The sequence below is a fragment of the Danio aesculapii genome, chromosome 5, assembly GCF_903798145.1.
Source record: "Danio aesculapii chromosome 5, fDanAes4.1, whole genome shotgun sequence".
Lineage (NCBI taxonomy): Eukaryota > Metazoa > Chordata > Actinopteri > Cypriniformes > Danionidae > Danio > Danio aesculapii.
This window is the reverse complement of record NC_079439.1, coordinates 8,798,026-8,818,252: the sequence shown is the minus strand read 5'-3', so window position 1 is coordinate 8,818,252 and position 20,227 is coordinate 8,798,026. Positions and strand designations below refer to the sequence as shown.

The window sequence follows — 20,227 nt, the reverse complement described above, 5'->3', positions numbered from 1 at the left end:
AGAGGCCCTGCAAAAGTGGAGACCCAGGTGGTTTTAATACACAATTTTTCCACCATTCATAGGTTTTACACTGATGTATATATTACAATTGTGAATTTAAGACAATTTAATAGTTATAAAAATAAAATGAGGAAAAAGTTATTTCTTCGATAACTGGAAAAGAAATTTTGAACCTATCAGTTTACAACATACTGATGCCCTGTTTTGCTAGGTTTTATTGGTGTAATGGTCAGGAATGTTAGAGCATTATTACTTTTTTAGCCACAGCCATATCACCCTGCAGCCCAAGACTGGTTACTCACTGAAGCTAAGCAGGGCTGAGCCTGGTCAGTACCTGGATGGGAGACCACATGGGAAAAACTAGGTTGCTTTTGGAAGTGGTATTAGTAAGGCCAGCAGGGGGCGCTCAACCTGTGGTCTTTGTGAGTCCTGATGCCCCAGTAAAAAGCGAAGGGGACACTAGTCAGTGGGCGCCGTCTTTCGGATGAGACGTTAAACTGAGGTCCTGACTCACTAAAAATCCCATGGCTCTTCTCGTAAAGAGTAGGGGTGTAACCCCGGTGTCTTGGCCAAAAGTCCCTCAATCGGCCCTTACCCATCATGGCCTCCTAATCATCCCCATCCACCAAATTGGCTCTTTCACTGTCTCTTCACTCCACCAATAGCTGGTGTGTGGTGAGCGCACTGGCGCCGTTGTCCTGTGGCTGCTGTTGCATCATCCAAGTGGATACTGCACACTGGTGGTGGCATGAAGAGACTCCCCTCATGATTGTGAAGTGCTTTGGGTGTATGGCCATACACAATAAATGTGCTATATAAATACACTTTACATTTACATTTTCACATATAAGTAGAGGACACAAACTAGGCAGACAGTATTGTGTGAATTGTGAAGCTGGCTAAACCTTAAAGTTTTTTTCAGTAATTTTTAGTAAGTGTACTTTTTTTGCTTTTATTCTTTCCATAATAAAAAATATATTTGTAGAGTAACCCATGTTCTGTTTTTATTCATATTTTAATAAACTTTAATATGTGGAACTCTTCAAGATATGAACAAAAGCAAGTGATGCATCAAAGGTTGGTTAAAAAAATCTTGAATAGTTATAAAAATCTTTATAATCATTAAAAAAATTTATAACGATAATAAATTTAACTAATTTAAAATCTTCAACAATATTAATGATATGAAGTAGTTCTGGAAACTTCCTACTTCTCTGTTTAACCGTCTGATTTTACACTGTTTCTTTTGACCGCCCCCTGACATTTTCAAGTGTAACCCTCTTCGTTGGTGTGCTCCCCCAAAATGTCTCTGCGTTGTGTATGTGTGATAGGATGAATAAGAAGGACACCAAGACCGTGGTTGAGCCAAACAGAGTAGCTTTCCCTTTAATGGACTCCTCTTTTCATTTTGTCACTCACAGCAGAAATGGCACTGCATCATCTTTCCCACAAGGAAACACAACTCAGTACATCACAAATAAACTCAAAGATTACAATGTGTAACAAATTATTATAAATAAATAATGTAAATGTGGCTGCCGCTAAATAAGCTAGCTGTTCACAAACGTAAACACTGAAAAGATAAACTACAGCATATGACAGGCAATTAAAATGTTAAATTTATTTAGAATATAAAGAACCAACCAAATAAAATGCACAACCGCATGGAAACATCCAAAATATCAAAAATATAAGTCAATCTATTAAAAATAAGCATATCTACACATTCGTTAATGCCCTAAATATAACATATATCTTAAAATAACATGGACGGCAAATATTATTGACAAAATTAAACAGATTCTGTGTAGAGCAATTCTCCTTACCTTTCACACAAGGAAACACAACTGAGGCCAAACAACAGCCACTGTTGCCAACTATTTTCAATGAAAAGGCGCTAAGCTCTGCCCGAAAAGTCGCTAAAAGTCGCCAGATACGTCATACGTCAATTTGCATATTGTGACGTCATCACGTTCTGCCGTTTCTGTTTGTTTAACAGCCTACACTGAAAAAAATTGATGATTCCTTGTATTTACTTCATTTTTTTACGTTAAGTGGTTGTAAACAATTTATTTGGGCTGAATTTAGTTGAACATTACTCAATTTAATTTGTTTGTTTAAATTTAACACAAATAAATTCTTTGCAACAGTTTTGCATGCAACATTTTTTTCAGTGTATGGTCAATAAAGGGGTATTTATATTTGCATTACGCTTTAAGTAAGCATATCAATTTAACTAAATTTATTGCTGTTTGAACACAGTATATCAAAATAGATGTGTTGTGAATTTTCAGTAATCTCCCAGATGTAATAAACTCAGAAAAGTTCTGAAACTGTCACTAAAATATCTGTGATTGTGAACAAGAAAAGGTTTGCGATGTGGCGTCAGGTGAAAGTATAAATCAGCCTTTACAAACCTATAATTTGGTTTTTGTTGGAAGTTAATAATTGAAACATTGCAAACTTTTAAATTCACAGAAGCTACATTTAAGCTAATATTCAAATAAGCTAAATGGGGGGGGGGGGGGGGGGGGGGGTATAATAAAGTTGAAATAAAATTAATAATTTGTTTTAATAACTTGTTTCGGTTTTTTGAAATATTCATTAGCTCTGTTAGATTATTGTTTATTTTTGGTAATTAGAAACTGTAAAAATATATGGATGTGCTCTTGACAAGTGTCTTTTTTTTACTAATAATAAAACACTGTAGACTGTAATAAATTTGAAAGAGAAAAAAACACTAGATTTGTTTGTGTTCAGTGAATACCCTCTAGTATGCTGTGTGTTTTTCAGCATGTTCATCGTGAGATAGCACAGTTTGAGAAAAAAAAGAAGACCACTTCTCCTGCTGAAGGTGGAGCCTTGCTCTTCAGGTTTGTTTGCATAATGCAGGAAATCTATGAATATTCATAAAATATACGAATATATGCAAAGATATAATGTACAGTTCATTCAGTGAATGTCTGAGCATGTAACTTGACCTGGGTTTACAGTGGCCGTGTGACACAGCCGATGAGTACAGGAGACAAAGCTCAGTGGAACAAGGAGTACATCGAGAACATCCGTCAGCGATTGGAGGAAGACGCCACTGCGCGGGAACAGAGAGAGATGAGACGCCGCCGAGCACTAATGGAGCAGCTCCAGGCTCACGAGGCTCAGCAGGTGATCACAAACTGAGTCTGTTTAACTCTATAAAGCCTTTCATATCGTTGTACACATATTTTTTAAAGGTCTTGTGAAGTGCTTTGAAATGTGCATTTTTATTCAAAATTTAACGCAATCTCAACTGAAACACGAAGAGAGGGTGGGGCATAGAGTAGCCCCTCCCCTTAAAAAAATCAGCCATTAGCGTTTGGTTTTTATCACAGCTTGGCCAGTGAGCGGTTGAGCTCCATAGATATATACACTAGATATTGCATACGCACCCTGAGCATGCGTCAATAGTGCCGCCACATTTGTACAGTGGTCCCAGGACAAAAGATGCTGGACTTTAATGCTGTGTACGAGTGTAGTAACGAGCAAACAAAGAACACAAAGCACAAAGGCAGAACATTTCATAGGTACGATTTCGCTTTTTACGTTTTTGTATGTTACGAACTTTTGTGCTAAACAGGTATTGATGATAATACAGTCTCTTACAGCACTGACCATAAGGCAAAGTAGCACCAACTCGCACTAAATTCTAGGCTAATGCTAGTTTTATTAAATAAAATAAGCAAACAATGTAAATGAAATATGACAACAAGATGCTGCGGTGCCGGAAACTTGTATTATTGTCGGCTGGGTGAACCAGTCGTTCATTACGGGGATTTATTCACAAACGAATCGCTCCCTCTGTTAGCATTAGAAGTGAAAGCAGGAGAAGAGGTGTGTTTCAGGACATGAATTAGATTCAATTTAACAGGTGGGGAGGATAATACATTTACATGCACACAAACGCACGCTCTTTGTCGGCAATGCTCCTGCGGTTACTTATCCATCAATGTAGAAAAGTGATGTAAAATTATAATTTTTCGTAAGTAAAAAAAGAATATTAGCATACTGATCACCTGGAAAACTCGCGATCATAGGTTATGTATATATGTGTGTATATATCTCTGGCTCTGGATGGCCAGTCCTCTACCGCACCTTGGTCCCACATTCATTTCAAAGGAGCTCTACCCCGTACTAAAATGGCGGCTCTATTGACGCATTCCCTCTAATAGACAACAACAGCGTAGGCGACATCTAATGTAAATATCTATGGGTTGAGTTCAAGCACATCAAATAAAAAGCCAATGAGAAGAAGGGGGCGGGGCATGTCAGATACTAAAGAGCGTTTGAATGGTCAAGACTTGATGAGAAACTGCAGTATGTGAAATATGTGATGTGAAAAAAACAACGTTTATCCATTTAGGCGAAAGTGACAAACTGCAAGCTTTGGGTGTTTATATCAGGTTTATATCTTATAAATGTGAATTTTGTCTCTGTTTTAGAGCACGCTAACTTATAGATGTCCTTAAAAGGAACATACTGATACTTTAACTTCACAGGACTTTTAAAGGTTCTTAATTGTCAGCACATTCTAAACTTTGCTGAAAACCTGATGTGTTCAATTTAAACCAGTTTACATTGAGAGAGAGAGAATAAAAGTATAAGTAAAAGGCTTTGTGGTATGATAGTGAAAAAGTTTGCCTTCATGTCATGGTTTATGTGTCTTTTTATTTGAAATATATAAGTTTTTATAAAGTAAATATAAGGGCCTTTTGTATTGCTTTTAATACTCCAAGAGGAATGTTTACACTAAAGTAAGTTGTGATTATCTATACATGACTTTTTAGGAAAATCATGTCAAAATGTGTATATCAAATTGGAATATTTACTTGTCATCTTATTTAGACTTATTGTTGCAAGTTATAGATAGATATAGGTATAGAGAATTGATAGTTATAGGCAAACTTTATTATAAAGATTTGCATTATAATAAAGTCAGTCATAACAGTCAGAATTTCCTATATTTTATGGCCATTTAACTATCAGAAAATACACCAAACTCTCCATTTGTTTTTTCAGTGTATGCCTCTCTGAATAAAATGCAGGTATTTTTCCTTGAGCTCTGCTGATTAAATCTGTTGTTTTGTTGATGGTATAATGGATATATGGGATTTATGCAGGGGGAATAAATGATCTTTCAGTTGATGTGTGGTTTGTTAGGATAGGAGTTAGGTTAGAGTCTGAATTATTTTGGTTTAATTGTTTAAGACATGTGAAAGACAATCGTGGAGAGAGGCGGTTCGTCATGGTTTGAGCTGCATTTCTACCAGTGTTTTGGCAATAATGTCTGCATTAATGGAATTGTGAATGTTGAAAAGAGCAGATGGTTTTTATTCCATTATGCCATCCCTTCTGGAAAGGACTTGAGTGGTAATAGTGTTCATTTTCAGCATGATAATGATCCGCTAATTGCAGTGAAATCCTGTTTGGAGAAAGAAAACAGTTGCTGAAACAAAGACAGTCATGAAATGGCCTCCACAGGGTCCAGACCTTAATATTATAGAGGCTGTATAAGATCACCTGGACAGAATGATGCTCTTAACCTAAAGAAGATCTCGGCAAAGTGCTAATAGAAGCCTGATATTACACAGCACATTTTGTACATATTTCCTATGCTTTTTGTTTGTATTTAATAAAGAGACTGATTAATTATATATTGTGCAAAAGTCTTAGGCCAAAAAAGCTGGTATAGTTCTTTAGACTTTTGCATGGTACTGTATATTTATATATTTTATATTTACAATCATTGCAAAAATCAGAGTATTATCATTCTAACATGTCAGGTTTTACAGTGTTTAGTATGTCTGTATTTAATATGAAAAATTCCACACTAATAAATATCAACAAAATATGAAACTGTTGCCTAGAATTGCATGATGATCATATCTGTTTGTTGCATTGATATTATTTCTGCAGGAGGCATTGCGAGAGGAACAAATGGTCAGCCGACTGATGCGCCAGACTCAGCAGGAAAAGAGGATCACCGTTCAGCTGATGCAGATTAAACAGCAGAAAGAGGTGCTTCGAGAAAACCGCATCTTCCAGGAGAGACAATACCAGGAACGCCGCCAACGAGACTTTCAAGAGGCCTTGGACAGAGAAGCTGTGAGAGATCATGCATGGATGATTATTACATTTTGATTTGAGTTGAGCTGATAACCCTCTGATCCTCTCTTCAGGTTCTTGCTCAGCAGGAGCGTCTGGAGCGCAGCGAACAGCTCAGGATAGAGCATGAGCTGCACAAGCAGCTGGCTGAAGAGCGCGCTCAAGCTCGATATCAGAAGCACTTTGGCATCTGCAGGGACATTCTGGGACAAATTGTTGATCTGGCAACCAAAGCTGGAGAATATCGACTCCTCACGGCCAAGTATTTATGTCACTGATTTTAGAAAATAAAAAAGCTAAACTAAATTGCTTACTTTATAGTACATTATATATAAACTGAAATGATTGTGCTTTTGTTTTATGTAGAGATTACTGTTAATATTTTTTTTTTTTTTTATGCATTTATTAAATGAAAAACAGCAATATTTTTACATTTAAATTTACAATTTAAAATAAATGTTATGCCTTGCAATATTGTTTTTAAATATAATTTATTTCCGAGATGGCAAAGTAGAATTTTTAGCTCTGTTAAGTTTGTAGTGTAACACAGTCTTTTAGAAATCATTAAAACATGATATTTTGGTGCTTAATACATATCTCAGGGTTAAAGACATACTGTTTATTTTAGCAAATTAAATTAATCCTTTATTAAAAAAATTATAATTTCTATCAAATCCATATTACTCCCCCAAGACATCATACATAAATAAATGAGTTTTTAATTTAATTAAATTTTATTTTATGCTATTTTATTTTATATTTTATTTAATTTTTTGCAATGAAATTTTTAAATTATTTATTTTATGCAATTTTATTTTTTATGCAACTTAATTTCATGCAATTTAATGCAAATCTATTTTGTGCAATCTTATTTAATGCAATTTAAATTTATGAATATATATTTAATTCAATGAAGATGGACTTTTTTGCAATTATATTTTGTGTAATTGGATTTTTTATTTTACGCAATTTTATTTATTTATTTTATATTATTTTATTTTTTATTTCATCCAATTCTATTTTTTATTTTATGTAATTTTATTTTTTTATTTTATGCAATTTTATTTTAAAATTTTATGCAATTTTAATGCATATCAATTTTGTGCAATCTTATTTAATTAAATTCTATTTTATGTAATATTATGCAATTTAAACTCATGAATATATATTTCATTTAATGAAGATGGACTTTTTATGCAATTTTATTTTGTGCAATTGGATTTTTTATTTTATGCAATGTAATTTTTTTTATGCTTTTTTATTTTTTATTTCAAGCAATCTTTTTTATTTTTTGCAATTTTATTTTATGCAATTTTATTTTTTATTTTATGCAATTTTATTTTTTATTATATGCTATTCTATTGTATGCTATTTTATTTGATTAAATTAAATTTTATGAAATAATATGCTATTTAAATTTATGAATATATATTTTAGTGAATATGGTCTGTACAAATGACTTATAATTTCTCATCTACACATTTCCTCAGTCTGATACCAGTGAAGCTGATGCAGGAGTGGATGGAGCTGTTTTTCAGTGGGAAGCCGCTGTATGAAGTGGCCTGTGTGGATCCTAAACCTACTGAACCCACACCGGAACAGATCATTGAGCTGGAGAAACTCCAGATACTCAACAATCAAGACTACGATGAGTATGTGGTAAGGACAAACTGAGTTATTGTAGCTTTGTTTTTGCTAATCCAAAGAAACAAACAACTGCATTTCTGTCTGTTCTCTTCAGGCCATGAAGGGCGAGTGGGCTTTGGATGAAGAAACCGAGAGACAAACCAATCCAGGGAATAGTGATATTCTGGATCATGTGTTGAACCGTCTGCGGAATATGATTGTCCCACCCACCGTCAGCACTCCTCCTCCGCGGTTTCCCCGTTTCATCATCAGGGCATGCATGCTGGGAAAAACCTTCTCTGGCAAAACCACCTGTCTGTCCAGGATCAGCAGCAGTAGGAGTTAATGCTTCATTGTAGCATTAGTGTAATGATGCATCAGAATAATAACTGACTTTCCTGTTTTCTTCATCAGCTCTTGGCATCCATGTGCTCTCAGCCAACACTTTGATCCAGGACGCTTTATCAGCCTATCAGCAGGAAAAACAGGCTGCAAGCGAAAGCCAGAATGAGGTCAGAAATATGTAACACTCCATATTTTTATTAGAACAAACTTTTTATTTGAACAGCTCTCTTACTAATAAATGGTGGTGACACTTTAAATTAAGGTTGCATGCACACATGTTCCATGCACATATAGTAATTACAATGAATTATGCATAACTAAATGTAACCAATCCCAAACCAGTGGCTAAGTGGTTAGTACCATCACCTCACAGCAAGAAGGTCGCTAGTTTAAGTCCCGACTGGGCCAATTGGCATTTCTGTATGGAGTTTGCATGTTGTCCTCGTGTTGGTGGGGTTTTTTTCCGGGTGCTCAGGTTTCCCCCACACTCCGAAGACATGCGCCATAGGAGAATTGGAAGAACTAAATCAGCTGTAGTGGATGCGTGTGTGAGAATGTGAGAGTGTATGGGTGTTTTCCAGTACTGGGTTGTGGCTGGAAGGGCATCCGCTGCGTAAAACATTTGCCGAAATAGTTGGCGGTTCATTCCGCTGTGTTGACCCCTGATAAATAAGGTACAATGAATGAATGAGCCCACACCTATCCCATATTCTAACCCCAACCATATAGTAAGTACAGTACATGTAATTAATTCACATTACTCAGTAGTTAAATACATAGTTGCACATTCAATATAAATAGAATATTGATACTGTAAATGATTTTCATTGAATCAAATCATGCTATTTAATAATAAATAAATATGATTAATTTATTGTTTATATTGTTTCATTTCTCCGTTTGCTTTCCTTAGAATATCATGGAGAGAAATATTTCTCCGACAGAACATGCTGAACAGCCTCAGAAAGATGAGGAGACATCCTCTCCTCTAGAATCAGGTATGTGAGACTATTAAACTATTTGTAAGTCTGTGACTTTGTGTTTACACATCTGTTCAAATTGTTGTTTATTTAAGAATTTTTTAGGCCCAATCCCAATTCTATTTTTTACCCCTACCTCTTGGCCCTTGAAACCGAGTGTAAAGGGGAAGGGCTTTTACCCCTAAGGAATGGGACAGCACTGCACACCTGCACACGTCATCATATATCATTGTGATCTCATACTTCATGTGAGATCGACAATCACGACTGCTGTAGTTATTCCAGTTGTGCTATTTTTTTGGTTGTTATCATGGCCATATTCATCTAAACACACGAAAACAACATTAACATTATACCAGACACTGTAAAAAGCTCATTCCCAGCCACTAGACTTTTCTGAATGGGGATTGGAGAGGGGCCTGGATGCAGACTTGGTGCAGTGCAATCTGAGCTGCATCCAATGCTTTTAATGCGCTCACCTAATCCCACCCCTAACCCTACCTGTCACAGTGACGTCACTCACTCCATTGAGTGCATTGCATCGCAATGACATTTGAGTGTCAATGAGTGACAGATGTGAAAGTATGTTGTGAGACTGTTGGTTTAACATACATGAGTTATAAGGGATTAGAGATAAACAAATTTAGCGTTTTTTTTTTAATTTTAGTGTTTTTTTTTTAAAGCATGACGGTAAAACATGAACACGGTTATGAATGTATTAAAAATTGTATGTAAAAATTCATAATAATGACAAAAGATACTAAATTCTGCATCTACCTACTTACATGTGCAGCCATTCTGATGTTGTGGGTGGTGTATTCTGGGAAATTTTTGTACCCCTTGGTTTCGAGTGTGATCCTGTAAACTCTCCATTTTAATGGCTATCTAGCCCTTCCCCTTAGCTCTACGCCTTCAAGCTAAAGAAAATTGACACACCAATTCAAGGAGAAAGGCTAAGGGGTACAATTGGGATCGAGATGAGCCTAATACTTTATTGATTGTTAAAAATTGTCATATCATGTCGGCGCAATAGCCTAGTGGTTAACACCTCGACATATGGTGCAGTAGCACGTCAGGGCGTCCCGAGTTCGAATTCCGGCTCGAGGACATTTCCCTACCCTTCCCTCTCTCTCTCTCTCTCCAACTTCGCTTCCTGTCTAAATACTATCCTATCAAATAAAGGCAAAAAGGCCAAAAAAAAATCTTTAAAAAATTTTTTAAAAAATTGTCATATCAGAATGCAGGGGCGATTTTAGGATTTTCATTTTAGGGGGGCTCAGCTCCTTATAAGGTATAAACAATTTATATATATATAAATATATAAGCCTAATTTTACATTTATAAGTAGTAATTAAATAGTAATACACTAAAAAAACTTAAAAAAAAATGCTTGTTTAATATTGTAGGGTTGTATATTCCTCGTTCTCTCGCTGTCCATGGCTGTGGTTTGCTGATCAAATGAAAAACAAAAAACGGGGAGGAGCCGAATTCTGCCGCCGTCTTCAAATCAAATTTAAAGGGGTCTGAAGTGATAATTTACTGTACAGTTTATGAGCTAATCCCAGAGGTTTTAGGAGGACTGAGTAGCTACAGGGTGGCTACAGGGGGACTGAGAAGCTACAGCCCCCCTAAAATAGGCCTAGCAACACTCATGTCAGAATGGTTTCTGAAGGATCATATGAGACACGAAAATTTATTTTAAATAGATATGAGTTATCTGAAATTGTGGTAATGTTTCACAATATTACTCTTTTGTTATATTAATGGAGTAAATGCAGCTTTAGGGAGCGCATTGCCTTTTTTGTTGCTAGTTAACCACTGTATCAGTAGCTTTGGTGCTGGAACATGTGACGTTGGGTTCTTTTTCGGAGAGTTTTCTGAGCACAGAGTTGATTTTTTTTAACCACAGGGGCTCCGAGTGCTCTGTCAAAAATGTAAGGTGCAGTTGGCAGATATATTGCACAAAAAACAGCATGCAGAATGCTTTCTGCCAATAGAAAACAATATTAAAAAAGGCCCCTCTCACTGCAAAAAAATACACACTTGCTGTAATCTGGGCCTTGGTGTGGAGAAGAATGTTTTTTAGTGACATGTTACAGTACTGGGTGACACGGTGGCTCAGTGGTTAGCACTGTCGCTTCACAGCAACAAGGTCGCTGGTTCGAGTCCCCCCTGGGTCAGTTGGCATTTCTCCCCGTGTTCATGTGGCTTTCCTACAGGTGCTCCGGTTTCCCCCACAGTCCAAACATATGCGTAATGGGTGAATTGAATAAACTAAATTTGCCATAGTGTATGTGTGTGAAAGAGTGTATATGAGTGTTTCTCAGTACTGGGTTGCAGCCGGAAGGGCATCCGCTGTGTAAAACATATGCTGAATAAGTTGGCGGTTCATTCCGCTGTGGCGATGATTAAAGCGACTAAGCTGATGGAAAATGAATGAATGAATGAATGTTACAGTACTAACCCCAAAACCTTGAACGGCAGTGTACTTGTTTACTTTCTACATTCTACATTCAGTTTTTAAATACATTAAGAGTTAAATACTCCATGTATTAATTTAATGCTACACACATTTTTTATATCTGACATCAGAACCACCGCCTCATGAGATATCTGGACTTCATGAAAAAGAGGACAAAGAAAAAGTTAAAGCAATCCCAAAGGTACTCTCCACATGATCTCAGTTTTAGCATTGTGCTCTTTGAGAAGGTTCATGGTGTGTAACGGTCTGTTCTGCAGTGGTCATTGCGAGCACAGTACGGTGCAGCAGTAGAGAAAGTTCTGAGGACAGGCCAAGCTGTTCCTGATCAGCTTCTGGTGGACATCATTGTGGATGCTATCAGGTAAAGAGATATAATGCTTTCTTTCTGATTTTACAGGTTTTACACAAATAGAATGTTATTGTAGATCATTTGACAACATTCCCAAATATAAAACTTATATAACTATATATATATATATGTATATGTAATATATATGGTATATATACATTTAAGGAAAAAAGTGTTAGCCCTCCTGTGAAATATTGATTCTTTTTCAAACATTTCTCAAGTGATATTTAATGGAGCAAGGACATTTTTTCACAGTATTTCCAATAATATTTAGTTTCTTCTGGAGAAAGTCTTATTTGATTTATTTTAGCTGGCACAAAATGTTTTAAAACCATTTTAAGGTCAATATTATTAGACAATATTTTTTTTCTGATTGGCTACAGAACAAACTATTATGTTTAGAAAATGTTTGGAAAAAAGTCTTCTCACCGTTAAACAGAACTTGGGGAAATATAAAACTGACTCACAAAAGCCTGAAAAGTATTAAGCAGCATGACTCTTTTTCAATACAGATAATATTTAGACATTTTTCTAGAGCTCCAAATCAGCATACGGCATTAGAAGGATTTCTGAACGAACATTTGACACTGAAGACTAGAGTAAAGATACTGAAAATAAAACTTTATTTTAAATGAAAAAAAATTATATTTAAAAAATTCAGATGGAAGTTTTATATTGTAATAATATTTCACAGTATTACTGTTGCTGTATTTTTAAATAAAATAAATCTTGGTCTTAGTTAACGGAACAGATTTTTAAATCAATTTTTTTTTAAATATTCAAATCAAAACTTTCATTAAGTGTGTTTTGAATGAACTTTGGTGTAATATACCTTCCTGCCATATTTTTCAGAAACATTCCTGCTGATAGTGGCTGGATTCTTGATGGGTTCCCGGTGGACATCAGTCAGGCTCAAATGCTGGAGAAAGCTCTAAACATGACTGAACTTGATGAAACAAAAACACAAAATAATTTATCCACAAACAAAAACGCCCCTAAAGATGGAGCTCCTCCATCCACTGCACTAGATGTAGTGGTGCTGTTAGACGTTTCAGATGAGCAGGTTCTGGAGCGAGCCACACCTCAGGCTCCTGAGGGAACACAGATAGGTACAGTATCAGTTGTGTTATTCAGCTCAGATTATCTATTATTATTACTTACTCTTACACCTAGCAGTGCACAATATATCGATTCAGCATTGATATTGCTATGTTTGAATCCACAATAGTAATACCGCTGAATCTTCAATGTCGAGTTTGTAAAATAGTTGAGCAGGCACAGTAGACATTGTGTTTTTGTTCAGTATCATTTAATGAAGTTATGTGTTCTTTACCAGTGGACAGGGAAAACATAAAGCAGGAGAAAGACAGCAGTGATGCTACAGAGGAAAACACAAGCATACCAGATCTGAATACACAAGATCCTGAATCCTTGTCTCATGACAAAAGCCTGGGGAGAAAACAAATACAGTTCAGGTGTGTGAAAATGCAGTCAATATGTTTTATTTGTGGGTGTAAACAAACACAATCACAGTTCAAGATTGAGTTCCATTACAACCTAGATTTTGTAAGGCTTAAAGTCCAGATTGACTGTCAGTTTAATGTTATTTAATAGTATTTGTTTGATAAGTCAGTGTAGACACAATGAAAATATCCAAACTTCATTTGAAATCTGAATGAAATATAGTGATATTTAAAAATTATTATTTGCTCACTATATCTTGCAGAAACTCCAGCATAATAGACATATTTTTAAATGCTTATTAGTGTTGTCATTATCTGAACTAAAGCATGTTTTACTTCCACTTGCAAACAGTGATGAAAGCAACATCATAAAGCAGTATTTGAATTACAATATATATTAATCTCAGGTGGAAAATTCTACAGATATTTTTAATGAAGTTAACTATTAATTCCAAGGCAGTTGTTTTTATTTATTTATTTTTTATTGTACATTTTTATTTTGCTTTTTCAAACGTTAACAATACAGAACATCGAAACTAAGCAGCAAACAAACTAAAGTAAAACATACACTCACAGTAAATAAATAAATAAAATAATGATAAATAAATAAAAAGGGATGAAATACAGTATAAACCAATGGCGAAAAACTATTTTGTCAAACCAAATCATGTGATACTGTTTTAACTGAGCAAGGGAATTTTCACAGTATGTCTGATAATATTTTTTCTTCTGGAGAAAGTCTTATTTATTTTATTTCGGTTAGAATAAAAGCAGTTTTTAAATTTTTAAACACCATTTTAAGGGCAATATTATTATCCCCTTTAAGCTATGTTTTTCAACTGTTTACAGAACAAACCATCATTATACAATAACTTGCCTAATTTCCCAAATGTGCCTAGTTAACCTAATTAACATAGTTAAGCCTTTAAATGTCACTTTAAGCTGTATAGAAGTGTCTTGAACAATATCTAGTCAAATATTATTTACTGTCATCATGGCAAAGATTAAATAAATCAGTTATTAGAAATGAGTTATTAAACTATTATGTTTAGAAATGTGTTGAAAAAACATAATTCACCCTTTTCTCTCAAAGAATATGTGATCTTCTCCAATTGTATACTGTTGCAAACTTCTGAGATCCAAAGTACCATAGTGAGAACCAATTGGTACATCTGTTTTCCATTTCAAAGCAATACAGCTATTGTATATAACATTTCAGTAAGCTTAATAGCAAGATCAGAAGGTTAGAATTTGCCCACAAAACATATCTTTGGATTCAATGGAAAATCAATTTCATGATTTTGTGATATAATATTGCATACTTGTATCTATTTTTTATTTCATAAGTGAATTATTTTCTTTGTTCTTTGGGGTTTTATTTGCCGACACAATGTAGAATTCACCACATCATTGTTATTGTCCCATCACGCTAACACACAATATAAACAAAAACACATATTTCCATCCAAATTAAATCACAAATATTTGGTTCCTCGAGTGGAAAAAGAACTATCCAAGTAAAATATCCATACACTTTATTTCATTAAGACATGTTCCTGGGCGGATTGTCCATGATTCAACCAAGCATGTTATTTCAAGAGGAAATAAATGTTCTTATTTATTAGTGTTATCTTGTGACGACAGTTCAAATCCGTGTAATTCAATTGGCATCCTGCAGTTTTTTTTTTTTTTGTGTAAGGCTCAAGAGGAGAGCTTTTGTATGTTCAGTGCTCAATGTTATGCTTTCTTTAATAGAATCAGTGGCTTTCATGAAACATGGCCAAAACTGGAGAAGTGGTTTGGTGACCAGCAGAATATTCTTGTGAAAGTCACAGCAGATGTGGACGAGGACACTCTCTTCAGTAACGTGAAGACCGTTCTGAGGGACACCATTGAGTCTGTTGAAAAAGGTATATAAAAAATGTGTCATCATTTAATCAACCTTAATCAACCAGTAATACTTTGATTCATCTTCACAAGTTTGTATAGATGTATTACTTAATTATATACATTTGAATGCAATTTATTCAGCTTGAATTGCAACAGACACATTTAAATGTTTTATAGATTTGAAAGTTTGAAAGTCACGTTTTTTTTCTTAAAACTGTTTATTATTTCTTTATTATCCGCAAGTGGAAATTTGAAATGAAAGTGAAGTTTTATGTCAAATAAAGGAAGCCCTATGTTAACAGTGTCCAGAGATTAAATTTATCAATAGAGAATTAAACAGAAAGCTCACGTCATTCGTTAAGATTGTTCCCATCCTTCAATTATAAAATTTCAACATCGTCACATATCACATAAAATAAAAAAAAACAAGCTTCACAATTACATTCAACATCACATCCTGTATATCACATTAAAAAACATAACACAATTAACACTACTCACACTTAAATACGCAGTCTCAGTGTATTTTGCACTAGCAGTTAGCAAAAATGACATTTGATACACATTTCCTTAATTGTGTTTCCTTACATCTCATTACTTGAGGTTGCCTAAACGTGTTTATGAAAGCAAAAGCTGACATAATTGAAGGATGGGAACAATCTTCACAAATGACGTAAGCTTTCCATTTATTTCTCTGTTGATAAATGTAATCTCTGGACACTGTTAACATAGGGCTTCCTTTTCTAACTTAAAACTTCACTTTTCAATTGCGCTGCTCATTTTTACTACTCCACACAGTTTTTGCTTTTCTTTAGCTTTCACTAGTCCATACCACACAATCAAATAAACTATAAACTTATTCATTTCAAGCACCTATTTTTCCCTATAAATGCATGTGTAGTGGCAAGCGTTCTCTGTTGTTCCCATAGGAGCAGCTCTGGCTGACTCCAGGAGAGCTTCAGTGACCTCCACACCTGAAAAGACCCGTCCAGAAAGTGCCTGCTCTTCCAAATCTTCACGAGCTACCCCAAAATCTCCTAGAAGAAGCTTTGCGCAGGAACCTTTACCCAAGGCACAACCACATACAGAACACACCTGCCCTCAGAATACTGACAGATGCTGATTAAACATGAGAAACTAAATCAAAGCGTCTGTTTGATTTGGAGGATTAGATCACACTCATCTGCTGTAGCTTGTTTTATTTGTACTAGATTTAATAGATGCTGAAATATTTTTGTTTTTAATAGATGGTGCTCAGATTAGTGTTAGCATATGTTGTAAATATACCTACAGCACCAAGAATTGCCATGCAGATTAATTTAGCTTGCATTGTTAGATGAGATCTTATTAATTTTATCAGCAGCATGTGAAATCCCTTAATGGGGTTATTAAATAAGAGTATTATGAGGAAAACAATATCTTGAAGCAGTTTGTACTATGTTAAAACATGTTAGAGAAGGCTTATACAGAAGATTTCTAAAAGCAAGACTTTAAATTTCTCCAATATTCAAAGATAATTAATTGAAGTTAAGATACAAAAGTTGCACTAATTAAAAGATTTAAAATGTTTTTTAAAGATATTCTTGTAAAAAAATAATTAATATATTTATTAATTTAATATATTAGTATATATTATTAATATATTTATTTAATTTAGTGCAGCATAATTTTTATTGTCATCTGTTTTTGTCATACGAGATATTGTGATTTGCTGACTTAAAAAATCTTTGCATTGTTCATAATTAATTTGCAAATTAAATTTCAAATGTAATGTCTAATGTAGAGAGTAAAAATGTTGACAACATTTAAACTGAAATACTTTTGGCACAAATATTTTGTATGATATAAAATGCTTTAATGACCAATATATTTCAGGTTTTGTGTTTTTTTTTTTTTTTTTTTTTTTTTTTTTTTGCACAACATTTGCAGGAGGTCCCAGAATATCTCGTGCCATACTGGGAGAACGTCTGTAGTTCATATGTAACTAATGTCAAAACAGTGATGCAGAATCTCCGTGGTGAACGTGAGCTCATCATCCATCACCTTTACAACATCCGGTGAGAGAATAGCATCGTGTGTGTGTGCGTGCGTGCGTGCGTGTGTGTGTGTACAGTTGAAGTCAGAATTATTAGCCCCCCTTTCGATTTTTTTTCTTCTTTTTTTTAAAATATTTCCCAAATTATGTTTAACTAGAGCAAGGAAATTTTCACAGTATGTCTGATAATATTTTTTCTTCTGGAGAAAGTCTTATTTCTTTTATTTTGGCTAGAGTAAAAGCAGTTTTAAATTTTTTAAACACCATTTTAAGGTCAATATTATTAGCACCTTTAAGCTAATTTTTCTTTCGATAGTCTACAGAACAAACCATCGTTATACAATAACTTGCCTAATTACTCTAACCTGCCTAATTAACCTAATTAACCTAGTTAAGCCTTTAAATGTTACTTTAAGCTGTATAGAAGTGTCTTGAAAAATATCTAGTCAAATATTTATTATTATTATTATTATTAAATAAACGGGGAGGGGGGGTCTTATAATTCAGGGGGTTTAATAATTCTGACTTCAACTGTATGTGTGTGTGTGTATATGTGTCTGTGTGAATAAGTCTGTGTATGTGTAAATGTGTAAGATATGTTTGCATGTTACAGGGAGAACTTCAGGCAGTATCTACAGAAGCCCGATCTGAAGCAGGAGTTTGTTAGCTCATGGCAGCGAGATTATAACAGTGTTCCTGACAACATCAGAGAGGACGAGGAGACCAAAGGAGAGCTTCATCAAAGGCTGGATGTGAGACACCTACAGATACTGTTCAGATGATGTATTTCGAGACTTTTGTCAAGTGTTATCCTCAATCCGCTCCTGTGTGTGGAAATAGTTTCTTACACATCTCATCCAAAGCCTACTTTTTTGTTTTGATGCGATTCTTGACTGTTGTATTTGTGAAATAACTGGAATTATTCAGAGAGGTTATATGATGACCTGTTTGACTTTATGCTGACTTTAGCCTTGTGGTTGAATGAAAATGGCCCCTTTTCACATTTCTGGCTTTCTCAGTAGTAGAATTCATCATAGTTGAGTAGAGTTAGAGCACAGTAAATGGGAAAGTACAACAAATACTTTATTTACAATCCTATTTGCTGAATTAATAAAAGTAAAACTCCACAATGGTGTTAAAGACTTTCAGAAAAAAGGAAAAAAAACTGTGTGAGACTGAAAACGGCAGCCAGAAGAGAGAACAACCTTATATATACTGTCCCGCTCCATAGACACTGCATTAGAAACACCTCACATAAGCCGTAATTATTTTTTTTAATGTAATTTAATGGAAAGATTATATAGGACATGCATAAACAAATAAAAGTTCATATGTTTTTTTTAATTACAATATTGAAAACTTTCAAGGATTTAAGATGCTGAACACCATAACATCTTGTGAAAAGGGTCATGACTGCACACCTTAGAATGGTCATCAGCCTATCAGAATCAAGCATTCAACAGCCCTGTATAAGCATTCATACTTGCTTGTTTATCTCCATGTTCTGATTGATGTGTGGTTATGTTTTTGAGCAGGACCTGCGCGAGCGTCTATGGGACATCTGTGATAAGCGTAAAGAAGAGGCAGAGCAGGAGAAAGCAGGTGTCATTCATGATGGCTGGTTAGATGATCACACTGCTGTACTAATCAACAATTATTCTGCATTGATGCAGGTAACGCACACACACACACACACACACGCACACACACACACACACACACACACTGATTTATTCTGATATCCCAATGGGGACTCATAGATGTAATGATGCTATACATATTTAGTCAAAACTGTTAGCCCTCCTGTGAATTTTAGTCCAAAGACATGTGGTACAGGTGAATTGGGTAGGCTAAATTGTCCGTAGTGTATGAGTGTGAGTGAGTGTGTGTGGATGTTTCCCAGATATGGGTTGCGGAAGAGAAAATCTTCTTTCCATTAAAGAAAAATTGGGGCTAAAAATAAACAGGGGGGCTAATAATTTTGACATAAACTGCATATGAAATACAATACAAACCATATATTCTATCCCCCTACTTCTAAACCAACCATTTTTACAGTTTCAACTTACTTTCTTCTGTGTGATTTATAAGCATGTTTACCTATAGGGAACTAATTTTCTTTTCCCCTCAAGGTGACACAAGTCCTCATGAGTCTGTGTGCATTCAGGTTTAAGTCCCCACTGGGATATAAAAACAAGCACGCACACAGATACATCTATCTTTATGGGGACTCTATTTTCTATCCCCCTGCCCTTAAACCCAACCCTCAAAGGAAGCAATCTACATTTTTACATTTTCAAAATACTTCATTCTGTGTGATTTATGAGCTGTTTTCCTCACAAAAAAATGTCCCTACAAGGTTAGAATTTACTGGTAATGTCCTCTACAATGTCAGAAATACAAGGTATACACACATGCAAACCCCCAAACAGTATGTGTTGTATTTGAAGTCTGTTGGCTCTCTTTCTGTTTGTGCAGATAGAAGTGGGCCGCTTTCAGGACTGTGTGTGTCTGCTGAAAGATTATTATTCAGCGATGAGTAAAACAGCGTTTGAATCCATACGTGGCTTTGCTCGTGTCCCATTGCTTGACATCACCGCTGATCAGCATGTTAATCCAGATGAGTCAAAAATGTAAATGAATAATATTTTCTTATTAACATATCCAGTGTATTATCAGCACCGTAGAAGATAACATTGCCATTATTCAGCTAATGTCAGTTTATTTTTGATTCATTTCAATGATGCAAATTTTATTCTCATCCAGTAGGGTCAATACAATTAAAGTCATTGATTGATTGATTGATTGATTGATTCATTCGTTCATTTTACTATTTATTGTCTTGTGGATTTTGAAATGTGACGAGTGTATTGTAGTGTACTTACAGTGGGTATGGAAAATATTCAGACCCCTTTAAAT

General features: G+C 34.9%; 1 protein-coding gene across 1 annotated transcript in view; it reads left to right on the top strand.

Annotated features, from left to right (window-relative positions):
* Positions 1-20,227, top strand: part of spef2 (sperm flagellar 2) — a 51,932-nt gene that overhangs the window by 8,362 nt on the left and 23,343 nt on the right. The window contains exons 6-23 of the mRNA XM_056457327.1: positions 2,794-2,873; positions 2,994-3,162; positions 5,950-6,138; positions 6,213-6,400; positions 7,629-7,797; positions 7,880-8,099; positions 8,179-8,276; positions 9,023-9,107; positions 11,682-11,752; positions 11,829-11,932; positions 12,773-13,029; positions 13,257-13,395; positions 15,139-15,293; positions 16,203-16,345; positions 17,203-17,330; positions 17,922-18,060; positions 18,844-18,981; positions 19,787-19,941. Coding sequence (XP_056313302.1) covers positions 2,794-2,873; positions 2,994-3,162; positions 5,950-6,138; positions 6,213-6,400; positions 7,629-7,797; positions 7,880-8,099; positions 8,179-8,276; positions 9,023-9,107; positions 11,682-11,752; positions 11,829-11,932; positions 12,773-13,029; positions 13,257-13,395; positions 15,139-15,293; positions 16,203-16,345; positions 17,203-17,330; positions 17,922-18,060; positions 18,844-18,981; positions 19,787-19,941 — 2,627 coding nt within the window. The remainder of the gene's footprint in view (positions 1-2,793; positions 2,874-2,993; positions 3,163-5,949; positions 6,139-6,212; positions 6,401-7,628; positions 7,798-7,879; positions 8,100-8,178; positions 8,277-9,022; positions 9,108-11,681; positions 11,753-11,828; positions 11,933-12,772; positions 13,030-13,256; positions 13,396-15,138; positions 15,294-16,202; positions 16,346-17,202; positions 17,331-17,921; positions 18,061-18,843; positions 18,982-19,786; positions 19,942-20,227) is intronic.